The following is a 22876-nucleotide window of genomic DNA, read 5'->3' as shown; positions in this document are numbered from 1 at the left end:
TAATAATATTGCTGTAAATACTTCCGTTGGGCCGCATTCTAGCACTCCATATTTGTTCATTATTTCCTTACATAAATCGTGAACAGTCTTCATGCTTAAGTAAGTTGAGATAAAACTTGGTGGTGAATATTAATAAATTTTAGTAAAAAGGTGGAGCCTATTATATTTGAATATTTTTTTTTGGAATTCTTCACACTTTTGTAATGAAGTTGCTTCATCATCTATACAGTATAGAGAAATCAGAAAAAGAACTTTATATCGCATTCTTATAATACAGTGCATAGTTCCATAAATATGACACAATTTGAAATTCATTTTGGAAGAAAGGATAAGTTGCGTAGATTGCATAATCTCAAAGTGGTACAAAATTATACAGCTTAACATCGAGATTTTTATTAAAAATTTAATAAAAATGTTCATGAGCTATTAAAAGGAGGAAAAATTAAAGCTCCTAGGATATATAAACTAGGTGACGTGGATTAATTAAGGGACCGTACGGCATATGGACACAAAATCTAGATTTTTAGATTCATTCACTATAGTTAGTATAGAGCCACACAAAAAATATAAATTTGAAACACAAAAATTACACTGCAAAATTTAACAATCACATATCTTACACGGTCATTATTATATGTACCTTCCCAAATAATAAATTATATAAATAAGATTGTCGCCATGAATCAGCCTCTTGAACAATATACTATTTAAACCACAGCTTAGTTCAAATTATCTGAATTAGGTCATCGATGTTTTCGTTTTTTAATCGTTATTTGACGAGGTGATATGCTATCAACTCGCTTAACATATTTATTTGACATCCTGGTATATAAATTTAAGCCGGGAGGGCGCGTGTGTAAACAGAACAGAAGTAATAAATAGGTTTTAATTTAATTCGTATCTAAAAAGACTTAGTGTTAACAATTATTTATTGATTAACAATTCGTTGCTTGTATACAATAATACAGGACAATTAAAATAATTAAATAAAAAGGAGGGCAACTGGCGGCCATATCTCATTCGGACAAGTAAGAAGAAAGAAATACAAATTAAATAAGGTGAGCGAAACAAAGTAAATCGAAAATATTATTGTGAAATTCGGGTATGGCAGGAGTTACGTTCAGTGGCGGTTGTTTAAAGGATGTTCAAACAAATGTTAATTGAAATACTTTGTTTGGAGCTGGCTATAACTTTGAGCTTATAACTTACATTAAATTAGGGGCTTGCGGGGTTGCGACGCTAACAAAAAATTGACTTAACTAATTGAAGGGTTCTTAAATCTTAGTGACAACTAACTATAAAGAATGTAGTTCGAGGCGACATTTTTGACATTAACGACAACGAGAATGTCATATTACAATGAGTGTGGGAGAGACTAAAGGGCTCATTTTGGCTTCAAGTGTGCTATAATTGCTAACATTTGGTTTGCGCTTCTAATTATTAACTAAAATATATATTAGTAACTTATGTTAGGTTACATAAATCAGGCTAGTATGAAATATTTATGCGCCGTAATATAAAACATCTTTATACAATTGTTTGTATAAACTTTAAAGTATAAACACTTGCCTTACTACACATTACTTTATCAACATTGAACAAGATTCAGTTTCCGCACTTGGACGCCCATTGGGTCCGTTGTGCGTAAAGCCCTGGCTAATAAAGTTTGCCTAGCTCCTTACAAAAGCTCAGAAGTGCACTCTGCAGGCTTCACGGAGCGACCTCACTGCTACGAGGATTTCTGTGGCAAGCCACAACTCGTTTATCAGTATTGGTTAGTTGTTAAACTACTCGTTTGTAAAGAATAATTTGATGGACGACTATCGCCGCGTCTATAAAAATATAAAAAAAAACCAGTGGTGGTACAACGTTTATAGGTTTAGGACTCAGATATCTGTCACATAATCATTTGTCATTCTAATAGGAAAGTAGCTAATCAACCTCCTGCAGCTAACACATGGCGTCGTCGTTTTGGATCTGAGATAAGCCGGTTTCCTCACAACGTTTTCATTCCATCGAAAGTCATCGAAAGTTAAATGCACACATAGAAAGAAAGTCCTCAGCCCGAGATTGAACCTATGACCTCAATCATTAGAGTCGCACGCTGAAGCCACTAGGGTTACGGATACTATACAGTACAGGGATTCATTAGGTGAATGCATAACTTTGTCATCCCATATATAGGATTTGGTGTAACAAAAAAACCAAATAAAAATTGCAAAATGTGTTTCCTTGATTACTCTAAACACTAATGGTATTCAAAACTTGAATCTTCTATGTCTGGTTGAAGATATTAAAAAACCATAAGGCAGCTGGCAGCATTAGATGTTCGATCAGTCAGTGAGGGACAAAAATTAAGGAATTTGACTAGTTATAATTCTCCAACAACTGGTTCAAATTATATATACCGTGTTGATACAATGCCTACTTGGTAACTGAAAGGTTGAAAAGGGTGGTTGACAGTGGCCTCTTTCTAAAACCTATCAGGAATTATAGAACTATTGTGTTTGCTGCCAGAAGTCTAATTTTTTGTGCTCTGCTGGTAAGTGCTCTGCTAACTTCACAGACACGGCCTGAACTGCCTCGAGAAAGGGATTTTTTGCTCGACTTGGTGGTCGCACTCTATTTCTTCTGCATATCAATGAGTAAATGCAATAATTAAAGTCAGTCACAGGCGTAATGAACTGAAGACAAATCTCTAACTTGAGAGGTTACTAAAACTCTAACTAGGTTACGAAATCTAGTCCAATTTAACTTCAACAAGACACCAGAAAAGTCTTTATGCAACAAATACTCCTTTGAATTGACCTTTAGTTTTTTGTTTCCCAAGTAAACAATAAACCACATTTTTCAGCGCGACTGCTTAGTGCGGTGGGTTAGTGGGACTAGCTTAACCCACAGGAGCCATCAGCAATCGCATTTTATTTCTATACGAGATGAGACAACAGCCGAGCCTTACCCGTGACGCGATACAACGGTTGCGTCAGAGTTCACGCCCATTGTCAGTTTGTGAGCTGAGATTGAGTCAAAATCGGAGCACTTGGTCCGAAAGTGAATTACTAGCAGCGGGCTGAGATGGTACCTCTCTCTGAGTCACCGCTTGCAATTACATAATCTGCATTGGTCTCTCATGAACTACTTACCTTGCAAAAGCATCGAGTGGCATCTAGGAAAGATCTGAGTTTCTACGGACGCCCCGGTTCTACAATAGATATCGCCAACTTTGGTTGAGACTTTTGCTTCTTTTGCCATCATTAAATTGTATAACAAATATTATCAGTGTTTTTTTATCACATCTTTGCGGTGAATGTCGGTGATAAGCGTTAACGAGGCTTTGAGATAAAAACAGGTTGGCCAAAAAGTCGAAGATCAAACGCAACTAGGGGTCAGGTTCCACAGGAGGTCCTTATACTTGACCCCTGCATAGTTATAATTTATTTTGCGTTTTCATAAGAAAATTTCCTTTTTGACTAATTCTTATTAAAATTCGAAAAATCTACATCCCGTATATTTTTCAAAATATCCACTAGATTGGTACTGATGAGACCTTGCGTTAGACATGCTATTAATGGTTGTTTATTGGGTTTATGGAAAATAATGTTAAGTTTTACTAAATCAAAATTTCTTTATTTCGGACCCCACTGTAATATCAAGTTTTGGCGCATTTAATAGGGATTCTGAAAAGAATTTTTAGAATCCCTATTAAATGCCGCAAAACTTGTAATACAAGGTCACTTTTTGATATATATTTTTTTAACAGTGTGGTCCGAAGTAAACAAGAAGTTACGATTTGAGAAATTTTAATTTCCTAAAACTTAATATTGTCTTCAGTACACTCAAGTAACAACCATAAATAGTATGTCTAACGCAAGGTCTCATCAGTACCAATCTAGTGGATATTATGAAAAATATACAGGATGTAGATTTTTGGAATTTTAATAAGTATTAGTCAAAAAGGAAATTTTCTTATGAAAACGCAAAATAAATTATAACTATGCAGAGGTCGGGTTTAAGGACCTCCTGTAGAACAATTTTTTGCAGCGTATGACCCCTTTTAGTCTTTAGAGGGATTAGTCCCTAGTTGCGTTTGATCCACGACTTTTTGGCCAGCCTGTATACGTTTGTCAAGGTATTGAAAAAATTTTCTACGAGTTTTAAGCATCGTCTAGAATAATGGGGATTAATTTCTTATTAATATTAACTGTCATCGGAGCCGCATCAGCACTTCATACAGTTTGTCTGTAAGTATTGCTTCTTCATAATATTTTCCTTTTTACTATCAACAAAGATTGATTTCCAACACACAAATAAACAGTATTAACAATATTCGTATTACTGATAATAAAAAATGTTGGTCCTCACTCTATTGCGATACTTCCTCCAGTCCTATCTACCAGGCGCTATCTTAAATGTTTGTGCAGGCAGGCATAGGCATGCAAATGTCATATTAATTATCATGATGTCACAATAATAACAGTTTATTATAATTGTTGTCAAAACTTATGATCTAAACACATTTATGTCTTTAAAAATCTAATCACATCCGGCAGTAATCTATGTTTGAATACACTGTGGTGCAACATACAGGCAGTAGTGTTAGATTCCTTGGTAGATACAGGCAAGTTTCTTCAAATGTTTTGAATAATTGAATATGTTTTTTTACAGTCATGACTGTTTGTAGCGTATCTTAAGTCTAGTAAGTCGTCATATAGATGCCGCAGTGTGCGGGATATAAGCCTTTCTGTTCAGATTTCGCTTGAGCATTCACCAACTGCTGAAACGGCTGTTAAATCAGATTTGAATATTGCTTATTGAGTCTTATTCATTTCTCGCTTCCTCTCAAAGTGGCGAAGACTCCTTCAAGCCCTTTATTACCGTGGTGATGCTCGATAGCTTTGAGATAATCCCACCACCTCGAACCTTTGATCCCTTAAGGCTCCGGCTATATATATAAATAATCTCTTGTCAATAATTTATCCGTCAAAACTTATTTTTAGTATATCTTATTAGTAACTATGTTTTATTATGTTCGCTTTGTTCACGTATGTGCGCAATTATCATTCGTATGGTAAAGGTATATGTATATGTCGCAGTAAAGTTAAATCAAAGAGTTAATTCCCTTCCTCAACAGTGACTCAATTCTTATCTATACTAAATGTTAGACATAAATTTCTCATCAAATAGACTAAAGATATGTATGTCGTATGTACTTCATAGTTCGTGATAGCACTACCAATATTTCATTAGTAAAGCAATCCAAAGTAATCGTTAAATCGAGCATTTATAATAGTAAAGTACTTAAAAACAGCGATATCTCTCGTAACGAAACGAAACCGTATTGAATTCTTATTAACAAGAGCCATAGTCTAATTAATTAACTCGGATGAGACCAAGAGCTCACGGCTGCTCGTGGTAAAAGTAACACAGAGAAGTGTAAAAACATCAAATACATATTTGCTTCTTGTATTTCCTTACGTTAGTCTAGCCATAAATACTGAAAAATAAAAATAAATAAATCAATGGTGCTACAACCCATTTAGGTCTGGGCCTCAGAATTCCGTATCTGTTTCATGATCATTTGTAAATTGAATAGGCAAGTAGGTGTCCTACCGTGTCTGACGCACGTCGACTTTGGGTCTAAGGCGAGTCGGTTTCCTCACGATGTTTTCCTTCACCGTTCGAGCGAATGTTGAATGCGCACATAGAAAGATTCTCTTTGTTGCACAGCCGGGGTTCGAACCTACGAACTCAGGGATGAGAGTCGCACGCTGAAGCCACTAGGCCAACGCTGCTCTAACAAATACTGAAAGAAAGTAAAAAAATCTATTGCAAATAATATTTATTACATTTACAGTGTATTAGTTTATTATATAAATATTTAACAATTTATAATATAAAAAGGTTATTCGAAGTGGTCTTCATTGGCTGCAATACAGCCCTTTAAACGTTAAGGCCAGATATCAATAGAAGCACGCACTCTTTCCATGGGAAAATAAGGAAAATTCTTCACTGCCAATCGTACGGATTGTTTGAGGGACTCTAAATTATCATGGCGTTTAGAGAAAGCCGTGTTCTCTAAAACTGGCCATAAATCATAATCCATCAGATTAGGATCGGGACGTCGATTAGTCTTCAGCTCTGCGTAGACTGAGCTTTATGCTCAGGCCCGAGTCTTGCTGGAAGGACCATTCTTGGTTATTGGACATGGTGTTAAGGGCCTTTACTACCTTGTAACAATGGTATCACTTGTGCCGATGTTTTGATACCTTTTTCATAAAAGTATGGCTCAATCCCTCCTTCATAGCTAATACCCCACCAAACCATCACTGAATTTGGATATTGCCCACGTTGCACTCTGTCGACTAATTGGAAAGCTTCCAGAGCTTTGAGTATAAATACGGTCATATTGTTTGTTAAAATGCTGCTCAATTGTAAAGAATGTCTCATCCGTAAACAAAAAATTTCTGTAACCTCCCTTTGTGTACCGCTTAATTAGTTGTTTTGGTTTTAACATCCTATTCTTTTTTAAAATACCAGTCAATGCTACAAATCCTAAGTCAACTTGTAAAATAATAAATTAGGTGTGATCTTCATTCAAATTTATTATGCTTTCGGACAGGTTCTCTTCGAATTCTTTCCCTTACTGCTTTGACCACCTTTTTCGTACGAACACTACGTCAACGGCCAGTTCTTTTTCTGTTACAAACAGAAGAGGTCTCGTCGTACCTAATAATAGCCCGGTACACAAACATTTTACTAATACCAAGCGTATGGAGAGTTTTAAAAATTGCATTTGGCTCCAAACCTACTTTGTGTAATGCAATTACAGCGATTCGGTCACCACAGTCAATTTTAATATCGCAAAATATTGTACAATGTATTGGTGCCAAAATCAGAAATCCCAATGAACAAAGTTTGTTTTTTATTTATTTTATTTTATTAAAGTATTCCTACAGCTACTCATTAAACAATATTCAAACAATTACATTATACACAAAAGCCAAAAACGGAATACACATTCAAACATAAACATAAAGCATACTTTTACCTATTTATACAAAAAATATAACAAAGTACAAATTCATACTATATTCTAAATTATCAGTTCTAAGATTCATTATTAAAAATATAAAGGAAGATTAACAAAGCCATTATTAATAAAAGATACGATAAAGTTTTTGAAATATTTTTTCAAGCATTTTTTAGTCACATTAAGTATATATATTTGCTGGTAATTTGTGTTATATTCTGAAGGTATACGATACATAAATGAGTTACGTGAATAGTTTTGATTAGACCGAGGAATTTGAAACAGTTGGGTTTGCCTTGTATTGTATGATGAAAGGGTGTGAAAAAGTAAAAGCGACAATAAGTCAAGTCAGTCAATTAAACCGTTGCAAATAGTGTAAAAACATTAGGTCGTATTGTTTACGTCTACATTCAAGAGATTCAATACCAAAGTACTTGCAGGAATCTATGCAGCTACTATGCTTTCGGAAACCCTTAAAACTTAAGAAACTGTTTTTGAATATTCTCCATTGCTTCAATGTATTTCTTGTAAATGGGGGACCAAACAATGCATGCATATTCTAGTGTGCTCCTAACAAAAGCAATTTTTGAGCAATTAATGAATTTTCAATTGTAACAGTATTTATGGCCAGAAGTATAATAATATAACAAATGTAAATTATGATTCTTAAAAGTAAAAGAACAAATCTCAATGATTAACAAAAGCAAACCAACAATAAGAAAATGATCATATAACTTTTCCACTTTTATATTATTTTTTTCTAGACTGAGTATGAATTCCGAATTCTCAAAAACATTTATGCCAGAGCCTTGAAGTCTAATGGTGGTGGTGGAGTCCAAGTAAGGCACAAAAATCAAGATAATAACGCAATTTGGACACATTATTATACACAAAACTATTTATTTACCTTTCGTTAAACACATAAAAACATCAGACTACAGGCGGCTTTATCGCTAACAAGCAATATCTTCAAGGCAACCCTAGTATGGAGGCGCATATAAAATTAACCAAAAAAAACATACAATTACGTGTAACACTAGAGATACTAACTGAACTAAAATCTATAATTGATAATAATAATAAAGAAAACTGCAAATAACAAGATACAATTCCTTAATGAAATTACTTATTATATTTAACTTAAACTACTTAATACAAAATAAATTCATTAAAATCCTCTTTCTCCGCCTCTAACATTCACTAACAAACTATACTTTGACACTATGCTTTGAAAATTCATGAGCATTAAGCAGCTGTATAAATACACGCATGCATGCATGCAATGCATGTTGTGTATTTGCAACTTAATTAAAAAAAGTGTCAGAAGTGAAACATCATTGGCAAAACAATTTTTATGTAAATTTTCAATATCATTAAAATTTTAAGTGTCGAAAATTGATACAAATATTTTTTTTTAATTTAATTTCTTCGATATTTACATTATTCGACGCGATTTCTATTGGAATTGTTGACTAAAGCATTATGATAAGTAAAATATGCAATACGACTGGTATTCGACTGTTTCGACATTATCAAAGATCTTGTAAAAAAATTGGTTGTCTGTCAAGTGGGTTTACTGACAATAGTTGAACGTGACAACGTCATAAGAAAATACTGATGCAATGGTTGCTTTTTCAAAAGAAAATTTTAATTTTATTTGTTTCATAGATATTTTGTATGAATAGAGAAGTAGGTAAATGGGAATCACGATTGATCAAGTTACCTTTATTAATACGCATAAATACAATTGTGTCAATTTTCTTTTTCATCGCTCACTCAAGTAGATGAGACACAGCCTCAGAGCTAGGTATCACCGCATGCGTCATGTTTTTTCGTGCGTGCAGCCGGCTCCATCGAATTATAAGACGTTGTCACGTCAAAATAGCATCTATTGTCGTTCTACTCTCGCTCCATGGCTATTTGTTTCATGCTACGTTCGCCGTTTCTCACTCTCTCTCAATTGGTCTCATTCGCTCTCTCTTTTCTTCGTCAAAAACGTTGCACATCTTTGTGACGCTAAAAGTATTATTATTGCGTTTGATCCGTAAATAAATTACACTCATGCGCCTAAAGAAGTTTCATTTCAAAAATATTTGCCCAATCAAATATAAACGAGCATTAAATTTAACTTCATAACCAATATCCGAGCGAGTCTTTACAACAGCTTGCCTCTAAGATATGCGAAATAGTATACCGTTACGAATACGCCTTCGAAGTTTTTGGTAGATGGACTCTGATGCAGCGTACGATGATTAATATTTTCTTTTCTTCATGTAAGCGACATTGAGATTAATGAGAATAAACTTATTTAAGCCTCAATGGGGTTTATAAGTCATACTTATTATATATAAGAACTTAATGGTCGGCATTGTATACGTACTACTTGATAAATTACGAATAAATATAATAACAGCTCAGATATATAGTTTGTAAATGTGTGAAGTGTTTCGTTTCTTGATAAATGTTCGTACATAAGTGGACATCGAACCTTTATGATTACATGGTATTCCTATTCATCCAGGGCGATATTGTCATTCAATTAGTTTCACTATCATGACACATGTCTTCATGAAAAAGCATTTATTGTCTGCTTAAAGACAGGTCCTATGGTACTATGACATAAAAGCTTTATTAGAAAATCAATAGAATTTTTTTAATAATTTTAGTTATTCACAAAAATACTTTACAATAGTGTCCAATACTATAATATCGAAAAAAATCAATATGTAATAATACTTTTATAGCATAGTATTTGGACCATATATTTGACATCGATTTTAAATAATTTAACTTTGCCATTATTTAATTGATATGACATTTGTATGCCTATTTATGTATGGCTGATTGTGCGGGTATTTATAATTGATCGATCTAACCACTGTACCACTATTCTGGCACATAAACGATTATTATTATTATTACTGTTAACACGGGCTGCGAACATGTTAAGATGTCGATTGTATAGGAGACAGCATTCAGTAGGTGCAACGTCTTTGATGTGCATCTGTGCAACATACTGGCTCTGGCCTTTGGTATCGCAAACAACCTTGGCCTTTACACATATCCTCTAGATACAAAGCAAGCGAGCTCTTAAAGAACGCTGGGATTGCACACCACACCCCGCAAGACTTAAAGTAGATAATAGGCCAAATGTGAGTTTCCGATTTATTGTATCCCATAATCCCATCAAAATGTGGGTTCATTTAGGGACAGTACGGATAGATGCCATATAGTCTGTAATAAAGGAATCGTGTAAACGTATCCTGTATGCGCTCCAACATAAGGCAGTATTTAGTTTCGTACGGGGCCCGAACAGAGGAATTACACTCTAACACACTTGGTAATGTTTTTCTAGTGAGTTTCATATAGTACTGTCTTGTGTTAACATAGCTTTTACACATTAAGAAAAATTTGAACGGATTGAAGCTATGTATTATTATTTAAAACTTATAATTATTTACATAATTCCAAATTTTAATTGTCCGACGTTTCGCGTGCTTTTCAGCGTGCGTGGTCACGGTGACTGAAGACAAAAGGTGTTGAATGTCAAAAGTATCACAGCTGCAGAGTTAACTGTTATACATGTTACCAGCAAAGTAGTGTTTTTATAAGTTCTCAACTCTGAATCCCCTCAACCCGGCTGTGGAATCGTATTTCTGTGCACACACCATCCCTTGACAATAATTACTACGAATTATTCCGTAAAATGTGATAATTTTTAGAATCGACTGCGTCCTTAAACTATCTCGCGGTGAGGCTGATCTCGGTGTATTATCTGAAGAGGAGGTGGCCCTAATCCCGCAGCATGCTTCCTGTATAGACTTCATAATCGTGGGCTCCATCAGAAATGACTCAAGGAGCGGTAAGACTGAAATATCAAACAAAATTAACATTGTCCGAAAAGCGAGAATTGAGAATCCATACACAATAATTATTTCGTTAAGAAATATCCGTTAAAGTTTTACTAATTAAATGTTATATATTTAACGATATAAAATATACTATTTTTTAAATTTTTATGTAATAGCAGGCAAACGGGCAAGAGGCTCACCTGATGTGAAGCGATACCGTCGCCCAGGGACACTCACATTGCCAGAAGGCTCGCAAGTGCGTTGCCGGTCTTTCAAGAATTGGTACGCTCTTTTCTTGAAGGACCCTTAGTCTAATTGGTTCGGAAATACTTCAGTGGGCAGCTGGTTCCACATAGTAGAGGTGCGCGGCAAAAACTGCCTTAGAAAACGTTCAGTTGTGGAACGACGGACGTCAAGGTGATACGGATGGTATTTTGTATTTTGCCTTGACGTCCGATAATGAAACTCAGCTGCGGGTATTAGACCGAATAACTCTTCTGAACACTCCCCATGGTAAATGCGGTAGAAGATGCAGAGAGACGCAACATCTCTCTCTACGCAATTAATTGTAATCTCTGTTTCATTTATTTATTTATTAATATACTTGTGATACGATAAATCATTGTAAGTACTCTCGACTTCTGATCATAAAGATATTTTTTCACGAATTGTTTTTGAAATTTTATATGCGAGAAAAATTATTCTAAATAAGATAAAACTAATATAACATAAAACAATAACTAATCTTAAAAGATACTATAAAATACATTATTACACGGTCCCTTTATTTATTTTATTTAATAACACTTCGTTACACTAAACAAAAGAAAAATCTTCAGCGTTTCCCCTTTGAATAGCTAGACTAATGCCTTGTTCGAGGTGCCAGATCTTCGGTCTCCTGTGGTGTTGACTAACGCATTCTTTTATTTAGTACTAGCTGCCTCGCGTACTTCGTTTCTCCTTACTGTGATTATACTTAGCCTACCTTTTTAGTACATACCAACATGGAACATTTTCCAACAGTCTGTTCGGTTTTCCGGAATGAAAACTTTATAGGGTTTTCTGTAAATATTTCTCTATACGTGTATAAACCTCGGTGTTCACGACATAAGATTTTAAGAATTATAAAATAGTGGTTGATAATAGAGGGGTGAAAATGAAGGGTTGTATGTATTTTTGTATGCTGCATCTAGATCTCTGTAGATAGATAGTAGCTGATTCTCAGACTTACTGAATATGCATAAAATCATAAGTGTCGGTCGAGCCGTTTCGGAGGAGTATGGGAACGAACATTGTGACACGAGATTTATATATATATATATATATATATATATATATATAAACTAAAACTTTATAGGGTTCTCTGTAAATATTTCTCTATACGTATATAAACCTCGGAGTTCACGACATAAGATTTTAAGAATTATAAAATAGGGGTTGATAATAGAGGGGTGAAAATGAAGGGTTGTATATATTTTTGTATGCTGCATCTAGATCTCTGTAGATAGATAGTAGCCTAGTAGATAGTAGTGTGTAGATAGATTCTCAGACTTACTGAATATGCATAAAATCATAGGCATCGGTCGATCCGTTTCGGAGGAGTATGGGAACGAACATTGTGACACGAGATTTATATATATATATATATATATATATATAGAGATGAGATAAAATATTAAGAAATACACTTTTTCAACGGATTAAAGCTAATTCTAAATGTTGCTTTAAATTTTTGACGCGAAACGCCGGTTTTTTTTTTAGAATTATGTAAATAATTATAAGTTTTAATAATAATACATAGCTTTAATCCGTTCAAAAAGTGTTTTTCTTAATGTGTGAAAGCTATTTTAACAAAAGATAAAAGCTTGTCAACGATCGGGATAAATACATGAAAATAAAATATAATATTGAATCCATATTCATCCATCTAGCAGTTATTGGCAAACATAATAAACACGAAAAGATTGAAATTCAATTCATGTTTTAAAGAGTGAGCGGAGCTATGGATATCTAGGTCCTAGGTCGTTTATCAGAATGCTCAAAATATCGGTGTGTTCTGACCAAAACGCGTTTTTCTGAAAGGAGATCCTTGGGATTGGGGGAAAAGAGATGATGAGATGTCTCGGGTATCTAGAGAGTATACATGAAATTTAACTTAGTTCAAAGGTTGGGGCAATCAACTTAATTGGTAAATATCTTAAATGAGATATTAATATCAAGCCAAATGCAAACGAGTTCACGAGTCATGTAACGCTTACATCATTTACTTTTGCGCCGGAGCGAGCTTTGATATTGTGAGATAATACAGCCAGCCCGTTCTCAACCACATCGAAAAATAAATTAAAATGAGTACGAAACTACATAATCTTTTGATTATAAAAAAATTGATATTTCAGTTTTACATAAATCCAGAACCCTTTGCCTTCGAATCCGTGGCAGTGGTAGCATCGAGCTACACTGGCCTGAAAAGAGTCTAAGTCTAAAGGTTTAGACCCTCTACGTGGAGGTCGCTACTGCCGCCCAGGTCTGGATGAACTATGCTGGTCACCCAGGGTTTCAAAGTTCTTGGAGAAGAAGTTATTGTATTGCTGTTGATTGAGGCAATGCTTGAAAGTCAGATATATCCTTATACATTAAAAAATTAACTACCGCTACAGATGTCTTTCTGTATGTACGCGATAAGCTCTAAAACATCAGATAATTTTTCACCAATAAATAGTAAATTAATAATTAAATACTATATGATAACACGTAGGTTGCTGAAACTGACCGCTGTCCCGATGCAAACATAGACGGAAAGACAGCAGAATTGATGGAGGTGGACGTCCTGTCCCAGTTCTTCAACAGCGGCTGCAGACCTGGGCCCTGGAGTGCTAATAGCTCCGTAGATACGGATTTGAGTATGTATCATCTTTTTTATGAGGCATATTTCTGGATCTCTTTTATTCATTTTATATTCAAACCTCCAAAAAATGTTTTGCGATCTATCTTAGACGATACATTATGGCTACAAACACTACTATGACGCGCGCCTGAAACTCGCCGACACAGTATATATAATAATTCTCGACCTCCACTGGGATCTTGGGGAAAGTCAGTGGTAAGAAAGGTTAAGAATCTTCCAGCAGGTTGGAAGAAGCGTACAACAATCCATAAACATCTTAAAAAGGATGGATGACAAATTCAATTGTCATCTTCAAGAAAGATATAGAAACTTTATAATTCTGTTTACATACCATTCGTGCTCAAAGAACTTGAATAAACTTTCAGAAAACCGCTACCAGTCCCTCTGCTCACTCTGTGGTGTCAACTCGAACTGTGCCAGCTATACCAGAGACAATGGGATGGGAGTAACAGTTGCCCGAGTTCGAAATGGCAATAGATACAGACAAGCATTGCAATGTCTCACAGGTGGTAATAATCCAGGAGTAGCGTACGTATCCTGGCAACACGTTCGCGAGTACTTTAATGTGAGTGAAATTTATTATTAATCGGTATAAAGGCACCGTTGGTTATAAAAATAATATATATAAAGGTTGGCCTAAGGGCCTTAGAGCCTAGGCTAGCCTAGGTCTTTGTCACATACAAAGACTGCTGTGGTGAGAGGTACTGGGTTCGATTCCCGGTTCGAGTGCAAGTTTTAATTTAAATTTGTTCTCGGCCTTTGGTAGGGTTGTACGGTACCGGGCGAGTGCTTAAACCGTACATGGAGGGTACGGTCGAATTTCTGTAGTATGCACTAACCCTCTGAATAGCAGAGGGATTTGAGTGTAGACCCAGCCCCACAGTCCCCGCGTCAAACTCGATATCCTTGGCGCGGGCCTGCGCAAGCGCATTTTCACCTCATACAAAAAAAAAGAACAGTGTTGGCCTAGTGGCTTCAGTTATTTTCATGTTTGATCCCCGACTGTGCATGATTGGAATTTATTTATATATGCGCTCCTAACATTCGCTAATGGTGAAGAAAGGCATTGTGAGGGAACCGGCTTGACAAACCCAAACAGTTGACGGCGTGTGGAAGGCACAGGAGACTGATCGTCCACTTGCCAATTAGATTGACAAATGATCATGAAACAGATACAGAAATCTAGCCCAGACCTAAAAAGGTTGTAGCGCCGTTGATTCATTTTTTATTTATTTATAAAGGAATTATATTATGTCTGTATAATATATACAGTGTAATGATTTGTGGTCTTAGGATTCGTTTCGGTGTCGTTATATAATATATACATAGACCAGCCACAACATATTGCAAATCTGCAAACTGCACAAAGAGAGAAAACTTACTTCAAATAGAACTACACGATAATACCTATACTGATAATTCTACAATTAAAATACACAAAATTATATATGCACCTAGATATAAATAATTATAACAAGCAGCTTTTTTGAACTCAGCCAGTGTACAAACAAATAGGTCTACCACTATAGAAATCTTATTTATGACGTGTATCGCTCTCGTGAGTGGCGCTTCGCTAACCAAGTTACTACGTGCGTTATACGTAAAAGATTTTTTTTATATTTTAAGACGTAAGGAATTCTTTAAACTATAACGAATAGCTTATTAAAAATTCGATTTAAATACCGTCCCTATATTCAGATACCAAGCGAAATGAATCCAGGTAAACCTACAAAAGTGGTGGGCAAATGGCGCCATTCCTGCTGTCAATTCCCGGCAAGCGGTGTTCTTTGAAGCCGTTGTTAGGGGATCCAATGCGAGATTTTTCTAACTGGGACCTTGAATTAACGAGGAAAATATTTATTTAGAAAAGATTGCCAACGCTCGGCACACTGATACATTATAAGAATAAGAGCCAGAACAGAGCGTTTCTTATGGCAGTTTTTATCTCGCACCACCACTATGTGGAACCAGCTGTCCACTAAAGTATTTCCGAACTAATTTTAAGCCTGCAGGTGCAGGTGTGGACGGTTTTTACGCCACGATGCGCAAGCAAGCTGTATCTCTGGTAAGGCGCGGGCGGGGAACCCTAACAGTACGCTGGTGGTAATAGCCGGAAGGCTGGAATGCCTTTACATAGATCATTGCTATGCCCTTTTTAATTTAAAGATTTAATACAGATTAAAGATAACCTACAGATATAATAATTAGGTAAATATTGTAACTAACCCAATAATAACAATATGGGCTTATGATTGTTTACTGGAAGAAATTATTATTAATAAAATGGATATTTAAAAATTAGTTAATTAGTTAGTAAATAGTGCGAAACATCCCACCAAACGATGCGTCTCCAAGCTGTATTCCAGCTCGTCGCTGGTGCACCATTTCTGAATCTGAACAATCCAAATGTCTCTGGGTGCAATTAGCTGCGCATACCCTGGGAATCGAACCGGCAAATTCATGCCAATAGAGGAAGTCTATCTTCGAAGGTCATTTTTATCCGAAGTTTTCTTATTGTCCAAAAGTATTGAAATTCAAAAATGGTAAGTGCTATGTAGCTTTTTACTAAACACCCTTTTTTAAATTATAATAAATATTTTCTTTTCTTCTTTCGCTAATACAACATTTTCTTTGTGACTTTCAATTGAGGTCCTTTTTGTATGTAGTTCTCTCAATATTGTTAGATTCGAAACTTTTGCGCGGTACAACGCAACATTTTAAAGGGATCACAATTACTATGGGACTACCGGCACATGTTAAACTGATAAATCAGTCTGGCTAAGTTTATAGTACAGAGGTTCTGTTTTCATAATGCTTATCGATGTATATAGGTGAGGTCAATACAAAATATTCAAAGGTTTTATCTGGGAATTAAATATTTATTATGAAATTGGAGTAGAGACTCTGGTAGATAGTACCGGTGACCACAGAGTTGGTGCTTTTCTCGCTCAACGCAAATCGCATAACAGCGAGAAAATACAAACTATTGAAATTTGTTTGAATTTTCCATTCATCAATTTCTAATTATAATTATTATTATGTATGATTTATGTTTTTTTTTTTTAATATTATGGCAATAGTTTTATTCCAGTTTCAAGTAAAATGCTTTATATTGTAACTGTCATAAATACCTTTACTTAAAAACTTCTTTTTTTCAACTTTTTAATTATATATATTTTGAATTTGAAACACGTTACATTTTTAAAACTTCTTACGATTTTGCACTATTTCGCATAGTTTCGTGTTCATTATCTAATTACAATATGGAATGAGGTGTTAAAGAAAATAAGATTGTAGTCATCTCCTTGCACAATGTGGGTATGGAGCCGTTGGTCATATTACAGACACTTGCTTGGTGTCAGCCGTATGTACGTATCTATCTATCTATCAACAGATACAACAACACTTCGTCTGTCGAAGACCAGAAAACATCTAAACTACAAAGGCTGTTAATGCTGTTGAAGTCAGAATTCGTCTAAACGCTAGTAAGAAACAAAAAATCTTATCGCGAGAAATGAAGATTCTCGCTAGGACTCTGTCACTTATTAAAAAACAAGACCTGAAGCTCAGTGCTTATCGTGTATACAGGACATGCCCTAAGTCAATCTTTACAATTAAAGAGATGGATCAAAACGCCTTCTGTGAACTAACCTCCTTTTTAAAATAAACAATAATAATTTAAGCAATAAACTTTTTAAAAATATATACTTGTGCACATGGTCACAAGGCACGAACTACCCAAGCCTGGCTTGAAACCAACGTTCCGGACTTTATAAGAGCTGAAAACTGGCCCTCATCTAACCCAGACCTCAACCATTAAGACTTAAAATTATAGTCAGTCTTAGAGGATAAGGAATGCTCTGAATGTATATCTTAATTGAAAAAGTGCAATTTCAATTGCATCAGAACTTGGCTGGACTAGGTATAATATTACAGTGCACGAGTGAATGTGTGGGTTGCGGAATTGAAGTAGTGTTGGTAACCTGATGTTAAGTGATACCTCCGCTCACGCTCAACCCGAGTGCGTTCACGGCCTTTAATCTCTCTTCAATCGCTTCGTTGATAATTTTGCCTGGCATTACCAATGCTTGTAGACCAATGGATGTTAACATTTGTTCATACTGTGAATATTGTAAGGAAAACTGTTCTGTTCTATTAACTGTTATATTCACGAAGGTTGGTTTTTGCAGACGAAATTTGGAAAACTCTGCTGATTAACCTTAGGAATTAATAATGGACGAAATTGTTAATTTCCTATACGAGATTACTGTTCTACATTCCAACAATTTGCTTTAGAATGTAACACCGGCTAGAGTTCTCTGATCGTACACGTGCGTACGTGATATCAATTTTAATTTCAATTGACTTCAGAATTCAAGGTGTCGAGTAGATGTTCTTTGAATACCTTCCTACAATACGTTGTGTATGGATCTGAAAGGACTGAACTGTTTCTAAAATAAAAATAATAAAGATACGGATGCGGCAGTGGGTAGTGCAATCGTAACAAACGCGCTATATTCCAAGAAAATTTTGAAGACATAATCGTAAAGCACTAAGCGAGGGAGTTATGATCGAACTACCATTCATAACAATCTTATTTATTTATTTCCGTATCATTTTTTCTACAGTTACTTATTATACAATATATAAACAGTGATATACACAAGCCAAAAATAACTGTATATATCTTAATATATATAAATCTCATGTCACGATGTTTGTCCGCGATGGACTCGACCGATTTTAGATTAAATTGGCACACCGTGAGCAGTCTGGTCCAACTTAAGAGATAGGATAGCTTAGATCTTTAATTATAGTCGCAATTTTATTTTATTGCAAATTATTTGTCTATAATTTGACAGTCACAAATTGACAGTCACAATTATCTGTTAACTCCAAAAGATTCTAACAGATGTCGATACTTTTCGACTGGATTGAGTAAGTAATCAATAGATGGCACTGCTATGGTAAATCGACAAACGTGTCATATAGGCTACAATTCAATATCATGATTACCACGTAATATTGAGGCTAAAGTATAAATTAAATTTATTTTGTAGTAAACGAAATATCGTGAAATTCAATTATTTCTATTTTTTTAATTTTTGGTGTTAGCATAGCCAGCCACGTGTTACTTAGACCGAAGTGTAAATAAAATTCAAAATATAGTGACGATAATACAGTAAAATTATTCTTTCGTGTCACGGTATTAAGGCCAATTAAAACCACATTAAGGAGAAACGAAGTTCGCGGGGGCAGCTAGTTTATATATAAAGTAGGAATAACAAAGCCAATATATCTAAAATTTTAGTTTTATATTATTCTTTAAGCATTTTAATTACACTTATTATATCTATTTGCTGGTAATTTGTAGGGATATGTAACATGAGTAACGTGAATAGTTTGTATTAGACTGAGATGTTTGGAATAGTTGGGTATGCATTGTATTCTGTGAACAAGGGCTGTGAAATAGTAAAAGCGACAATAAAGCGTCAAGGCAGTAAGAAACGCGTCATAACCCAGTCATATTTTCATTATGTTCTTGTCACTGAAGTAGTATTTTTACTTAAATTAAGTTAATCACACCACAGAGGAAATCCTAGTGCGTTTAATTGTATATACTTGTGTTTATCTTCTAATGGAAAAACGAATGCTTATTTGAAATAAACTACTTATTTACAGGATCGAATGTCTGTTCATATGACTCCACCAACAAATACTATGGCAACGCAGGTGCAGTGGCCTGTTTAGCTGATCCAGACAGTGATGTAGCGTTCGTGGAATTGGAGAATATCGATGGTGAGTGACATTTAATCACTTGCAAGACACTTAAATAACTTTTTGAACAAACGGCGCACCTTAATAAATAAATTACGTAATAACTATTATGGTATTTACAATATTCCTAACCTATATAGTAATAATTATAATCTTTGGTTGTGTGTGAGGACGAGTGGAAAGTACAAGCCTTAGGGTCGAATCTACCAGGCTTGCAAAATCTTTAATTAGCGCCTGTGCACCTCAACCCAAGAGTATCTACTTTATAGGGGCTCTAAAGGAAATCAAAGTTGGGGAAACAACTTTTATTAGAGCCGTTTATTTCCGTCTGCTACGGCCGCACCAACTTTTGCAATTATGATTTATATTGATTTGTGATGTTATGTTTTATTATATTAATGCACTGGGAGTATTCAAATATAAATGTTTGCAGCTGATCTACAAGCGGCGGGTCTTCAAGCATCACAAATTCGACTTCTCTGTCGCAACAATACCTTGGCTTTGTCAACTGGTGTTTCAGTCTCCTCGCTGATGTTGTCGACTCCGAGGTCGTGTCACGAGGGTGAATCGTGAATTTTACTTATCCAACTAAAATTGAGTGGCTTTCTGTTCAATCCAAATATGTTCATCAAAGCATATTAGTCTGGAGACAGAAAAGTAAATTCCAAAAAATTGCGCTTGCATTCTAAAATTGAAATAAATTTTGTTTGTCCAATGTTTCTTTTAATGTTTATCTAAATTAAAATGTTTTTAACTAGCTAATTAATCTTATTCACGAAGATACCTTTAATACGTTTGGTCACATATATCACATCCGTGGCTCGTAAACGTTTTTAACTAACTACAGTATCTAATGAATAAGAATTTTGATATTGAAACAAAATCACAATTATGCCTATCTATGTTTCAGAAATGACTCACTCCTCAAAAGCTTGAACGCTCTCCTGGACACTCTAGACCCTTTGGATAAAATGCAGCCACACCCAATTTGTCGATTTATCTAGTTATATATATTTTATTTTTATTCATTCATAAATAAGATAAACAAATCGGGTCAAAGTAGTCAATAAATTTTTGTTATCATTTTATTTCTCGCTTTGTTAAATATTTTGGCTAGCTTTTAAGTATTTTACAATAGTTATTCATACATGCTTACGTTAAGATTGTATTGTAAGCCCATCAAAAGTTTCTTTATGTCTATAAAACACACTAATATAAAATATTAGCGAAAAGCTTGTATTTAATTAAACGCGGGTAAATTTTCGCGAATTCTTCACAGCAATGAATAAAATATTTCAGAAATATAAATGCTAGGTTACTGGATTCTGGAATTTTTCACAAAATCACAATGGTCGCCCTATATTTGGAGATTTTTCAATTTTTGTACACGTTTTTTGGCACGTGGCAAAGCCGAGGCATGATTACATTAAGTTGATATATCTATTGCGAACATGTAGACATACTGACGCGGTGGTCGGTAGAGGATATTTGTTTTATATAATTATAATAATAAATAGTTTATTTGCAAAGAAAGTACATTCAGATTGATGATAAAAACCGCAAATGTCATATTAATTATAACAGTAAAGTTAATTATAATCGTTGTCAGAACTTGGTGTAAATACACTCTTACGCTATAAACGCCTTTTTAAATTTATAATAATAAATAGAATTACAATTAAAAAAACAAATAACAGAGAATAGATAACACAAAATACTGCTATTACACTATTAAAATAATAACTATTTGACCAATAAATAAGTAATATAGTAATCATGCGCGAGCGACGAAAAAGTGAACCAGAACATGCCAAGCACGCTGCTGAAGACCAGTTCAAAGTTATACAATTTTACGCAGGTGTGAACGACCTACTCTTCAAAAACACAGCAGTTGGCTTATCAGAGCAATCCAGTGCAGCGGCGAACGAAGCTTTCCGTAATTAAAACGAGTTGTTCCAACATCTCGACTTCTGCACATCATCAGCCCCACGAAATAGAGCTAAATACTACATTTATCCTCATGCCTATTATGACTACATGTGTTGTTTATTAATAATTTTTTGTATTTTGTCTTCGTGAGATTCAGTGTCGAGGCTTAGTGCAAAGTTACGTTCTCGTAACTGTCCAAATCCCAATAAGTTTCTGACATACAGTGAGTCATAGATGACGCTAATTTTCAACTCTCTTTCACTTAGTTTAAACTAAACAATGTCAGATTCAACTACAAGACTATTCAATTCGACTTTACGGATTTATATTGATACGAATGGTTAATCGATTGGAACCAGTTAACGAAAGTCAGTTTTTATACGTCTAAGCAATAAATAAAATTCACTCAATAACAATCCGCGGGATATTCATGACATTTCATGTCACAAATACTATATGCAAATTTGACAGATTGCATATTACATCTGTCAGCTATCATTGCATGCTTTAAAAATGTTACCAGTCTAGTTTTAAAATTAAGTTATGTTTCGTTCAATTTTGTTTCCGATTTTACATTTAGAATAAAAGTTTTTTTTTAATTTTAACCTTAGAATGTAAAAAGCTATCTTTCATACACCTCTACCTCTTGAGTTCGACGCATCAGCACCCCTTATTAGATAAAATACTAAATAGCCTAAATTGTAGTGACATTCCTTTTAATTAGTGTACGGATCAGAATTCTTTAAATAATAGAGGTTCTTTATATTTAAGCTTTATTTCTCATTACAAATTAAAAATGTATTTTTATTAACTAATTTTAGACAGTAATTGATTATTTCTTTTTAACTTTATGTATAACTTGCGTACAATAATGAAATTTTTGTTGCTATGTAACGAATGAGTGCAATGTAACAGTTGAAGATAGTGCCTACGTCTGGCTTTACTCTCGGGGTGTAATCGCCATACTTAAACTAAGAAAGCCTGAGTAAGCGAAATGTAGATTCTTAGCTCGGACAATTAGGGATTAACATATCTTTTTCATCCCTAAGCATAGTGATTGGAATTCGGAGATTATTTTTTTAAAGATTAATTGAGGCAACTCGCTTTCATATAGTAGTCCAGGATATACTATAAGTAAATATTTAACCAAAGAGAACGTTTATGAACATTTTATGAAAACGTTACTTACTGGCTGTCAAAAAATAAGTCGCGCGCATTAATAAAAAAAGTTTCTATAGGAGTAAAAACACACGGAACGCAGTCTTTCTTTTGTTTATTGTTACGTTTACTTAATCCTTTTCAATCCCAGAACCTTAGAAATTTTAAATTCTTTAGTCTAGGTAACTGGATACTACGCTGCTTTGATAGATGCATTTTGAAAAA

General features: G+C 34.6%; 1 protein-coding gene across 1 annotated transcript; it reads left to right on the top strand.

The window, feature by feature from the left end:
- Window positions 1-7849: 7849 nt before the first annotated feature.
- On the top strand, window positions 7850-20633 carry LOC123718189 (lactotransferrin-like). The gene is given in 6 exon segments (XM_045674632.1): window positions 7850-7869; window positions 10753-10892; window positions 19469-19585; window positions 19998-20081; window positions 20084-20126; window positions 20475-20633. Coding segments are annotated over 6 exon segments (498 nt in total). The 3' UTR covers window positions 20569-20633.
- The last annotated feature ends 2243 nt before the right edge of the window (window positions 20634-22876 follow it).

This window comes from Pieris brassicae, chromosome 14, assembly GCF_905147105.1.
Source record: "Pieris brassicae chromosome 14, ilPieBrab1.1, whole genome shotgun sequence".
Classification (NCBI taxonomy): Eukaryota; Metazoa; Arthropoda; class Insecta; order Lepidoptera; family Pieridae; genus Pieris; species Pieris brassicae.
Note: the sequence above shows the minus strand (reverse complement) of the source record. Positions and strands in the feature narration are given on the sequence as shown.